This window comes from Stegodyphus dumicola, chromosome X2 (genome assembly GCF_044657685.1).
Source record: "Stegodyphus dumicola isolate Sdum_Otavi_A_Nest chromosome X2, ASM4465768v1".
Lineage (NCBI taxonomy): Eukaryota > Metazoa > Arthropoda > Arachnida > Araneae > Eresidae > Stegodyphus > Stegodyphus dumicola.
In genome coordinates this window covers 178,100,353-178,113,379 of record NC_140781.1, presented here as the reverse complement: position 1 = coordinate 178,113,379, position 13,027 = coordinate 178,100,353, and the positions used below count along the sequence as shown (strand labels likewise).

General features: G+C 32.5%; 1 protein-coding gene across 1 annotated transcript in view; it reads left to right on the top strand.

Annotated features, from left to right (window-relative positions):
• LOC118203700 (rap1 GTPase-activating protein 1-like) overlaps positions 1-13,027 on the top strand; it is a 220,969-nt gene that overhangs the window by 200,551 nt on the left and 7,391 nt on the right. Inside the window, exons 15-17 of the mRNA XM_085809675.1 lie at positions 2,025-2,086; positions 4,117-4,316; positions 7,761-7,867. Of these exons, the coding sequence (XP_085665801.1) occupies positions 2,025-2,086; positions 4,117-4,316; positions 7,761-7,867 (369 nt within the window). The remainder of the gene's footprint in view (positions 1-2,024; positions 2,087-4,116; positions 4,317-7,760; positions 7,868-13,027) is intronic.

Genomic DNA, 13,027 nt, shown 5'->3' with positions numbered 1-13,027 from the left:
TATGAAAATACTGTTTTCTCAATTTAAGGAAAATAAAGTTGGTTGCAAAATTAAGTTGTTTGCTATGAGAGCTTTAAAAATGTATAAACCCACAATTTGTAAATTTCAGATTACACTCTGAAAAGAGGAATTACCACTAAAATTTAAAAAGTTCAATGCTTGATCACCTTCATGTTAAAAAAGAGTACTAACATTCACTATGTTGTATTTTTAACTTTCCTTGGTCTTGGGGGAACACACGGGTCTTTATTTTCACTTCTGTTTCTTCTTGGATTCTTCATTGTAAATCAAAACTCATTCTAATCATCTGAGACACTGGATTGAGTATCTTTTATGGGATCAAATTGGAAAAGATGAATTTAAAAGCAAGGCCCATCTGAGACAATCCAGAACTTTAGATACAGCAATCACTCATGGTCTTCAATTCTCTTTGCAAGGCATGTCTCCTTTATGAGAGAAACATGATTATGATTAACTATAGGATGATTTTAGTCTTCTAAAATCTGGAGATGGAGGTCTTGTAGCTTTAGGCTATAATCAGGCTGTGATTTGAAGACATCCAGGGAGCATTTCAGTCATTGTGCAGGCACTGAGATTACTGTATAAATTCAGCTCGATATGTATTTGAAGGGGATAAACAAATTTAATTCTGATAAATTTTCAAAATTTGGATGGCATAGTTCATTTTCTTTAATCTTTCTTTTTCAGTTCTTTCTGTTATAATCAGAAATATTTTTATTATTTTTAGTTAAATACTAATTAAAATAATCTAAATTATATAATAAATTATTTAAGTAAAATTAATAACTATTGTTCCCATTATAATACATTTGTTATTGCTCTATATATTTGTGTAATTATTAAGTGATGGCAGAAATTTGTCTGATACAATAAGAGACTTAATGAGTGCAAGGTGAGTTCATTGCAGTGGTCTGAATATGTTGTAAAATGTTGAATATGTTGTAAAATGTTAATTTGTTGGGAAATTCAAATGTATGTTATCAAAGTTCTCCAGAACCTGTTACTTATACAAAGTTATGCAAGGATAAAATTTCCTTTCCCTTGAGGTGATGACAGTTTGCTGCACTGAGGCCATCACTCCATAGTTGGTTGTGTTTAATGTTGCATATTATTTACTTCATATAGAACTAAAATATGTTTAATATAAAATCTATGAGAAGCTCTGTTAACAATACATAACACTGAAGAAGGCATGGAAACTATTATTGTAAATTATTGTCCTCATTATGTGAGGAGCTTGCTAGTGGCAAGTCTCTCTTGTCAAAAGTTTAGAAGCATTTTGAGTTCACCTCTCTAAAACAGTTTCCAGATTAATTTTGTCATGCCCTCTTATTAATTTTTCAGTTGCATTTTATATCCTCCCATTAATTATAATTGTAACATTATCAGAGAAGCAACAGTGTCATTGCTCTGTGAGTCTTTCTGAAATCAAAAGATTTTGAAGACATACCCAACACAGAACCCTAAAATCCTTTGACACTAGCCATAATGTTATGATTTCTTGTAATGTTAAGCTGTAACTGAATGAATTATTACTTCTGTATTGTCAGAGCCTCTTGTCTTGCATCTCATAACAGCTCGAACACTGCCACCCGTGGGGAACCACATGCATGAATTTCTTATCATTGTATGGTCCACTGCACCCTTAAATTGAAATTTTAAGTTGTATTTTACTAAAAAATAAAATTTTCATAAAGTAATGTACTTCAGTTTTTTAATTTGTTAAGTTTTTTAATATAATTGTCTTTTTTTTGCATATATCAGAAATACATAAGTCATTTTACTGTATTATTGATGAATGTCATATAAAATAAAGGGTTGCAAGAAGGCAAATCTTATAGTATTGCTGCATTATTTCTAATTTTAATTCATGGCTGATATATTTGAATTTAATGTGCCAGTAGTGCATGATTACTTTTAAATAAATTTTGGAAAATTGGAATAACACGTAAATAATTAAATTTTAAGATTGCATTAAAACATAATATTTTTTTTAATTTCAGACAGTAAGGGCTCAGAGCTCTCAAATCATAGATTCATCTTCATTGCAAAGTTCATTTAATAGGTAAGACAAATTCCTCTTTAGTTAAGCTTCTTCTTGATTGTAGTTATGTTACATATTATACAGTAAAAGTCTAGAAATCCGCAATGCTTGGGACCAGAGGTTGTGCGGATTTTAGGATTTTGCGGATTTCAGGATGGAAAAGATAAATCATAATATTCAGACTAAAAGTGCAAAATAAGTAAGGCGTATTAGATACATTTAATTAAATTATTATATACATTATTGCAATAACTTATTATATGCATTAAATTATTATTACATATATAAATTGATTATATTATTCATTGTATTATATATACACAGCATTGAGGTTTGCCGATTTCGCCTCATGCAAAGATTTCTAGTTTTAGATTCCGGTGTTAGAATCACTGTTGCTGTAAAATTTCAACAGCTTTTCTTCATTTTTCTGTATGTCATACACAATCATATTGGAATTCCATGAGATTCTGCTATAAAGTGCACCTATCTCCATCTTTTGCAGAATTTGCACTTTTTGCATTACCATCAATGCAACATGTTTACGTTTTTCAACGTTGCAAGCAGTAAAATCATGAGTGCGTTTCTTATCTATAATTGTATTAAAAAGGGCTGAAATTTAAAATATTCTTAATTTATCCACAAAATACCCGGATAAAAAAAGGCAGCACTAAATAATCTCATGAAATAACAAAGCTTAGAAAATGCAACAACATGAATCGTGAACTTGAAAGAAGAGTTGAGTGAATCGTCTGCTTTCTTACCTTGATGCAGATTAGAGGAGAAAAAACTTTGATCATATCAATAATTTGGTGTTTCTGTTATGACTCATTATTATTCAGTAATTATGATGTCATTATTCGGCAAGTATTTTTTCTTCGATATTTCGTACTCAATATTGCGGTTTCCGGAACCTATAAACTAAATGTTTATATTTTGAGAGGCAACGCGAATTTCAGGAGTTGGCGGATTTCAGGTCGGCAGAGTTTCAGTATTTGACTGTACATCCATAAATAAATGATGACAGTCACTTTGAATATTTTTTCCCCTGATAGCCTGGATATTTATTTCTATCAGTGAGCAGCGGGAAAATAAAATGTAATAAATTATTATCAGATCAATGCAACCTAGGAAGTCTTCTGTAATTTTTAAAACTGAAATATGTGGCATATTTTTTAGCTGTAATATGCAATATTTTATCAAGGACAAATTACAGCAGTATTGTTATAGTTTCCCATATTTTGGAAGAAAATGTTGTTTGTAAATAGTTTATTGACCTATACATGTTCTCTCCCCTCTCTCTTCATATTAGGATGCATTATTATAAAGTCAAGAAAAACTATGTTGCAAGATGCTAAAGTTATGATGAAAAAATATTATTTTGAAAATGACTGCATAAAATTGGGTTATTCAGCTCTATGACAAAGCAAATGAGAGCTACCTGCTTAAGAGGAAGGATACCTTTGTGGGGGCTTTCTAAGGAAAACTGGCTTGTATTCAATTACACATGGAGAAAATAACAAAAACTTATCAGGCAATCAGCCTATTTGCCTAGAATATAACCTAAGGCAAACTCCGAGCATTCAAGGGTCTTAACCACTTGGTCACTGGTGGGTGTGCATAAAATTTATAAAGGCATTACTAAAATATTCATGGTGCAAGTGAATATTTGATTGAAAATGTAAAAACTAAATGAATTTATATAAATAACTTTAGTCAATTCAGAACAATTAGGAACAATAGTCCATTCAGACTTTGTTATAGTTTCTCAATAAGTGCAATGTTTATATTTTCCATCCTATTTTATGCTTGAACAGCTTCCATTTTTTTCTAATGGGTGCATTTTAAAGTACTTAATGGTAAAAATTCAAGATTCATTTAGAGTAATAGTTTCTAAAATAACCCTTCTGCAAAAAAAAAAAAAAAAAAAAATTGATAAAAAAAAAGTTCCATTTTTAATAAAAGATTGAAATACATTCATTATTTTGAATCATGAATCTGTTCTTTGTTTTGAAGTAGTAATAATGAAAAACTTCTGGTATTAATAATTTCAGAGATTCTCCAAAGGATGATATTGATCCAAGTTATAGTGGTCATTTGAGATTTGGAAAAAGGACAAATAGCAATCCTGAAAATTTTCTGCCAAGTTCAGGCACTTCACCTTCTTTGCAGCCTACAATGAGTGAGTCAGATTCCTCCAGCATGAATAGTTTGGAACTAGAAAGACCTATAGCTCCTGAAGATTCAGACACTGGTACGTGAAACTGATTTAACAATATCTTACTACGAATCTTACGATATACGTTTTCCTGTGTGATCTCTTCTGTATAAAAGCAAGAAGCTTAAACTTTCTTTTACAGTCTAACTCTAGACATTTCATTAGCTTTTAACCTTGGGTATATTAATTATGCTTTTTATGCATCTCATATTTAAAATTGCATTTACTCTCAGTAAAAGTTTTTTTTCCAGTAATAGGTTATAGAAGGTGCAATAAATTAGTTTACAGTTTCATAAGCCATTTAACAAAGATGTTTATGCTGAAAGGGAATTTTTAAAGTTTAACTCTCTTGGGTACTATCCAAAGTTAAACTCTGTATAGGCATTAGGCGACATATCGCAAAGTGTAACAAAAACAGAAGAAGGTTGTCAAAGATCCTTTATTGAAAACTGAATAAAATGACCAAAAGACACACTTGGGTGCTTAAAACTCTATCATTTATGGTGAGAAACATAAAAGCAGTAAGTCAAATGTGAAGTTAAATTTAAATAAACTAAGCCAATGGCTATACAGAGCAATTTAAGCAAGTTGGCTTAGAACTTCACCAGCAAGGTTTTCAGTTTCTGGTAATTGTAATGCAAGGTCAAAGACAGGAATCTAGAATAGCAAACCTAGTAATGTGGCCATGAGTGGCAGAACACACTCTGTATTGACATTCTGAAAACCTCACTTAAATACACTCTGAATTAATTTGCATTCTGGCTGGAACAGAGAAAGAGAAAGTCACAGTACAGATTCAAAACATAAAATAACTGATAATTTAAATTAAAAGAATCTCACAAAAGAAATTTTAGAAACTGGGCTGCTGCAACAGTTACTGTACTTTGAACTGTAAGTGTATTAGTAAAGAATATTTCTTTATGCTGGCAGTAACTGGCTACTTCACCTAGAACCTTGTACCAGTGTAAAAAATAAGTAATGCTGGCTTTACTTTTGATACATGCAAGTACTTCTTGCAAGGTGCATTAACACTTAGTGTGTCATTGCAGCAGAATGTCTGAGAAATCCTATTTTGTGTGGAAAGAATTAAATGTGCTTGTGAAATATTCACATATTCCTCTTGCAAATGAACATAAATTTTAAATTTTGCAATTCACAATCATGATATCTTCCAAAACAATCCCCCCATATGCATTCTGGGTTTACTTGGGCATATGTCACAGTACTCACCAATTTGGCATCTGCTGTCCTTTTTTTGCTCTTTCTAACACACATTGCAGTCCCTCTTTTCACCTTTCCTGATTATATGCAGTTTTCTGTTTAATCTGGTCTCAGACATTAATAATGTAGAAACTCTTGCTCTGTTATGAAGAAAATATCCTATGAGCTGGTTGACTAAAATTTTATATCTTAAATGCGTCAGTGCTTTCTTTTATTTCATTGCACAGTTTAATAGAGAATGTATGAATTTATCACTGGCATCTCCATTCTCTAGAAAAGCAGCTTCTGCCACCACTTGAGTGATTTTTCTCAAAAAGTAATAACTAGGGCCATATGGATCAGCCCTATCAACACCATAACTCTGTGTACCCAACAACTATACTTGGCTTTTCTATTCCTTCACCTCATATACATCTTTTAGTGCTTATCATTCCAGCATTATACCAGTTGCTCAACAGTGACACTTTTATCAAGCTAAGAGCATTTTATGTCCTTTCTGTTTACAACATTCCTTTTTTCATTGAATTTAAGTTTCCTGAGATATGTTGGAACACCTGTTCTGTTTGTTCTAATAGTGCCGATGATGTGGCAGCTCATTTTTTTCATTCTTCAGCTAAGGATATACTCCTGTAATACCTATCAATGTGCATGGGATATCCTTTTACAATAGGTACTCAATTCAGTAATTGTTCGTACAGATCCAGAATAATTCTGGTGCTGGCCAGTAAATCTTGCCTTGGCAGAGTTTTGGAAGTGTCTCGCATAATACGGAAGGATGCTATATACATATCCCAATTCTGAATCTGCCAGAACATATATACAAATGCCCCACTTGCTTGGTTTATTGGTCTTATATGTCATAAAACATAATTTTTCATTAAATTTCATGACACAAATATTTTTCCCAGTGATAAAATGTTCTGAAGGTTTTAAATTTATACATTCCAAAAAATTACTTGCTCATTGCATACGAGTTCTAATATAATTTGTTGTAGGATCAGGCGTTTTCAAATGCAACATCCAAGAACATCTAGTGGAATCTTTTCCGTATAAATTATATTGCTAAAGAAAGGGGTACTACTATTCTCCTTAACCAACCAGTGTTCTTGCATACATGCTAGTGGCATCTTACCCTTATTGACAATAATGGTGATAAAAGCCCAAATTAGCCCAAATTTCTATAATTGTTGGTTTCTTTTATAATTTCAATAAACAATTTAAAATATTTTACTGGCTGTACAATATTTCGAGGAATTTGTGGTCTGATGACTTTTGGCAATGCACTAAAATATATTCCTTCTGGAATAACTCATTCTTCTGTAACATTCATCTAAGTGGTCTAACAAATCTTTGCTTTCACTTTCAATAATTCTCATTCATCTCTTCATTACTACTCCTTGAAATCTCAGGATCATAATCAACATTGTCTTCTAAATGACCTTTTAATACTTGAAAATCAAGTATATTTTCATTGTCACTTAGCTCTAAATTTTCATCATAACATTAATTCGCCTCCTTTTTTTTAACCATGAAAAAGGTCATCATAAAATAATTTAACCTCAGTATTGACTTAGCACTTGCCACATTTTTAACTTCAGATAACAATTGGCATAGCATCCTAAGCATAATCATGTTAAAAACATTTGGCTCTGCAGCAGTGCCACCAGAACAAATGAGTGGTTGGAACTCTGTACCAGAGGTAATGGAGTACTAAGGTTTAAAATATGAACAAACTTAAAATTCCAGAGAATGCATGCATTTATGCTCTTTTATGTGCAGAGTACCATCTTCTCTTGAAATTAAGTACATGTTATTGTGCTGTATGTAATAATTATTCGATTAATCAAATAGGAATTTTTACATTTAAATTCAGGATACTGGTGAAAATACACAAGCATGATTTGATCTGATAAATACATTGCTGCATTGTGCTTCTAGTGAAAGATAGTTTTTGTTCTAGGGTAGGGAGAATGTTCAGTAGACTGGAGCTACTTCTGGAGTGCGTATGTCTTTATTGTTACCAGGAAGATAGATTTATGCTGTCTTCACACAATTCCGATGATTATACTGTATAATATAAGAATTTTTATGTTTAGATAAATCTTTTATAGCTATGTTAAAAAGATGAAGAAGAACGCTGTTTATGTGTTTGACTGTATGAGTTAAAACTTAATGATTTATATTTAATGGAACATTGTAACATTTTTGGCAACATAAGACTGCTGAAAAACTGATATTTCCCCCCCCCCTCTTTATTAGGAAGTAATACAGAAGTACTAGTTCAAGACATTTTGCCTGCTGAAGTATGCGAGCATGAAATCACCAAATTAAAAATAGAAAAGTTGAATTTATTGAAAGAAATATCTGTACGTATATCTTTTGTAATTTTTACTTAAATAATTTATAAATTTAAAGTGTGTGTGTAGAGTGAGATCAGTAACTGGAAAGTATTTAATGAAAAGCTGTTAATATCCCACAAAATGTTGTGAAATTATGTGAATATAAACATACCAAAAGTATTAGAATATAAAGCTACAATACTGTTTTATAATTTTGTGATTCTATTGGATTAAAATAATAGTGTGTGTACTTTTTCTTATGAAACACTTTTCTTTCCAAATTTGTTGCCCTAAATTAGGCTTTTACAGGCATTTTGATAATTTGTATTGCTGTTTTTGTAGTATAAATTATTTTGGCTTTGTATAATGCCATTATGCTGACACATTTTTTTGGGCATTTTTTATTTTTTTAATTAAATAAAATTTTTTATCTTTTCTCAATAAGGTTTAGTCAGAGGTGAATGATTTTTATTATAAATTTTCCCAGCTTCTGACCATATTTGCTGTTTTGGGTTTTTTGTTCTAGACATGGAGCATCGTGTATTCTAATCGCTATTTTAATTTTAGTTGTTGACCTTAAAAATGTAAATTATTATTCAAATTTTTGAAATTTTTCCAGAAAAGTGTTTGTTCATGGGAAACTGAGCTGATTTCTAATGAAGACATTCAGTTTTACATGATCCTTTAACTAATTTTTTTGCATTAAGTGCATTATCCGATTTTTAATCTTTTTTTTTTTTTTTTTTTTTGGTTTCTTTTGTTTTGTTGTATTCTTTTCCTTATAGGCACTTGCCTACCCTGAAAGGTAATAATTGTTTTCAGTATATTTACTTTAGGTTGTATTGTTATATTATTTGTAGCATTAATTGACATGCAGATGATAGAACTTTTTATTTTATGTGAATTATCTATGTATAAAATGATATACCAGTATACTATATATACATATAATGAAATATCTCAACGATGGTATTGAAATAATGCTCAATAATGTAATAACAGAAGGAGCTGACCTAGAAAATGAAGCTTAATACTTTGTACTTCTTTCCTTCAAACAAATTTACAATCATGGAGTTGCAGATCATAATCTTTATTCAAGCATAATTCAAAGCTTTATTCAAGCTCAAAGCTGAAAAGCATGCACAGGCTGTTAAAAAATTTCAAGCAAATGGTTCATGTTTCTGCAGTTAAGATATTGATTTGTAAAATCGGAAACATTATGATCACATAAAAGTGATGTTTTTCTCAAACTACTATTCTTCATAAAAAATAGTTTTGCTGTTAGTACAAGAACTGGAATTCTAAATTATTCTGTTTAACTTATTTAGAAAATAAAATGTTTTAGTTTGCTAGTGAAATGATTTGGTCTCATTTAGTATTTTATTTCTTCTGGTTTTGCCTTTAACCTTTTGAAGACGGGAGGCCATTATAGTGGCCATAGAGTCCTCTGTTTGAAATGATGGGGTTGTCCACTTTAGTGGCCATGTCTTTTTCCCCCATTTTCTAGACTGAAAGAGTAGGGTGAAATGTCAAATTTGATGTCCCTGGGGTTTTAACCACTTATCTCTTTCAAAGGCCTTTGTGTTAAGAATCCGGTTTTTCCCAATTTATTCCTTTTAGGTCTTGTAGCTACATAGCTACAGAATTCATGATAACTGCATTTGCAAATTGTAAACAGAGCCTTGTGTGGCTTTAGAATATTGCATATTTTCATAAGTTCTTTAGGAATTATTTTGACATTTTTCTAGCAATATGCCGAACAGGAAAAGAGGTCTGACTGAAGAAGAAATACGAAAACTTCTTCAAGGGCTTGATGACGAAATATATACACATACATATATCTGTATGTTTAAATACACGTATGCATAAATCCACACGCAAACACATATATAAATGCATATGTGTGCCAGTATGTGTACGTGTATGTGTCTGTATATACGTTATTCCCATTTAAGGGTACGCATGCTTTCCACTTCATGTTCATATCTGCATTTATACCATATTATGTCAGTGCAGACATATATACTACATAGATATGTAGGTATACATTTCCATAAATAAATATAATTTCCCATGTACTTGTATACATGTACAAGCAGTTTTTCTTACATTCTTATCGGTTCATTCTTAACTGATAAAAATCTGAGTTGTCTGTCTTTATTTCCATATATATCTGTTTATGCTGAAGTGACCTTTACATATGGAAGTTTAGTTTACTGTGATGGTATTGTTATTCAAACAAATCACTGGAACATAAATACAAATTTTGTGTCAAAGAAAGAACAGTAGTTTTACAATTTTAATCTAAAACCTGGAAATTGTAAATACACTAAAACTAGTCAATCAGTTTAAAAGGTCATCTCTAGCCATTAGATTCCAGATGTACTGTTATTTTCCCATGTTATTTAAGTTACCTCTGTATCAATATCTCGATTTCATGGTCAAATAATTTTGAAGTAAGATGTTCAGAATGGATTAGAGTAGCATTTGTGAAACTTCACTGTCCGTTGAGCTCCGAGAATACAAACAGGATGTAATAGCTCTCAAATAATGTACAAGTAATTATTATAAGACAACACATGTTTCCCATCTGAATTTCTGAACCTTGACCTTTTAAGTGATTGAATGCCTTTGCCATTCATTAGACGACATATCTCAGCAACTATGTTCAAGGACAAATTCCTGAAGGCATACCTTAGGCACTCAGTTATGAAATAGTTTAGATAAGACAGCATGAGTTAATGAGGTGTTAATGAAACCAATGAATAGCTGCCAAATTTTCAATAAAAAAGAGAAAAACAGTTAATTCAACTGTGTCAATCTAGATTTCGCATGACCTGACAATGAAGATTTTTTGAGTAACTGCAAGTAAAGATACTCTCTAATATATCGTACAATTTAAATTCCACCATATAAAATATGCCGCCATGGTTGATGTCAAAGCTGCTACAAAGACAGTCTAGTGTTGAAATGAACTGCTTTAAACAATAGAGGAAATTGAAAAATTCACAGGTGATGACAATTTCAAACAGGAGAGAATTTTGCTGACCGGGCACCTGAAATTATCTGGAAATTTCTCTTAATGTGCTAAATTATGTAGCATAATATAAAATAACATAATACAGTATTTAAGACAACAACTAATTATCGTGTAACTTTTGTCCCACAGTTTTTGCAGACACTATGCATAACAAACAATTTTTCCTTCAATTTGAAAAACTCTTTGCACTAAGAAATTACCTAAATTTTGATACAAGTGAACACGTTCCCTTAGTGAGGCTGGGAATTTAGTTTTAGACAAATGAAAAGACAAATGGAATTTACGTTATGAATTATGGGCTTGCATACTAAATAATTTGACAGTAACATTTAACAGCACTTCGGATGTGCACTGGGGGCCTTTAGAATTTCTCCAGTGTAAAGCTTGTATGTGGAAAGCAACAAGACTTATCTGTGTTTAAGATGTGAGCATCTTTGTCTTCAGCACTATTTTAAAATTATATCACAGATTCAGAATCACATCCGATTACATTTACTCAGTGATTCATGCTGCCTTTTTTAACAGGCACACCCATTATCTATCTCATTATTTGGTTTAAGAGATGGCACCTTGATAGAACAGAATAATATGTCTAATATAAGTGCACAGCTGGAGAAGCCTTTTGAGATGCCACTATGGGAGGACTGGAAAATTCAATCTCTAGATACCTTCCAACACTGGGATAAATCTAGCACAAGTGATGTCATTCACAGGCACGTCGTTGCAGAAGGTAGACATAAATATAGAAATTATATCCTTTTCTATAGAGATCAATAAAAATCTGAAAATCATGTCAGTGTAGACTTTATAGTAAAAAATACAATTGTGGGGATTCAATTACACCCGGCTTCATCCATCTTTACCTCTGAACTAACTGCAGTTTATCAGACTTTAATGTTTCTGTCAAAACAACATTATTGAAATTTCATTATCTGTACGGATTCTTTGAGTGCCCTAACGTTATTCAACGAGCCTACGTATAATTCACATCCCATTATTACCAGAATTCTGAAGCTCAGTCAGACTCTACAATATCAGGGATATCAGATTCTGTAGTCTTGGATCCCTGGCCACTCTGGGATAAAAGGGAATGAACTAGCAGACATTACAGCTAAAACTGCTACTACAGTATCTTATTCACAGATTCCACTCACAGATATCATGACAATGATCAAACGTTATAAGGTATTTTCTGCCTCCTTTCTGCATGCCTTCATGCTGTTATAGTTAGCATACTCAGCATGTATTTGAGAGGTCCTGGCAAGGGCATTGCTCATATTTCATGTTTCCTGCTTCAGAAATATGCTAATTACTCCAGAACTAATGAATGGCTTTTTAATGAATGGCAAAGGCATTGGGATGACCAAACAGAAAACAAGCTGAGAAATGTTAATCCCACAATTTAATGCTGGCCTTATGCAGCATATAGAAGGAAACAAGTTACAGGGGTTGGACAAAAATATGGAAACACCTTTAGAAAAACATGTTTCTTTGCTTAATATGGCGTAGGAAACCCGTTGGCATCCAAAACAGCTTGCAGTCTTCTCGGAGTGGATAAATACAGTTCTTGTATGTTTGCCAAGGGAATATTATACCATTCTTCCTGCAAAACGGTGGCAAGTTCAAATAATGATGTTGGCGGTGGATAACAAGAACACACTTTCCATTCCAATGTAGACCACAAAGGTTCGGTAATATTCAGGTCTGGTGACTGTGGTGGCCAGGGGAGATGGGACAACTCATCCTCGTGCTCAGAAAACCAGTCCTGGACAATGTGAGCTGTGTGAACAGGGGCTTTGTCATCTTGGAAGACACCATCACCATCGGGGAACAAAGTTCGTACCGTGGGATGAACTTGATCGGCCAAAATGTTCACATAAGTCTTGGCAGTCGTGTGCCCTGACACAGTTATCATGGGGCTAGCAGAGAACCACGATATGGCTGCCCAAACCATAACAGAACCCCCACCATGTTTCACTCTTGGCAACAAGCAGTCTGTATTATAGGCTTGAGATGGCGTTCTCCAGACGTAAACTCGGCCAGAAGTGGGAAACAATGTGAAAGAAGACTCGTCAGACCATATTACTCGCTTCCACTGCTCTATAGTCCAGGCTTTATGACTTAAACACCACCTTTTCCTGTTACGG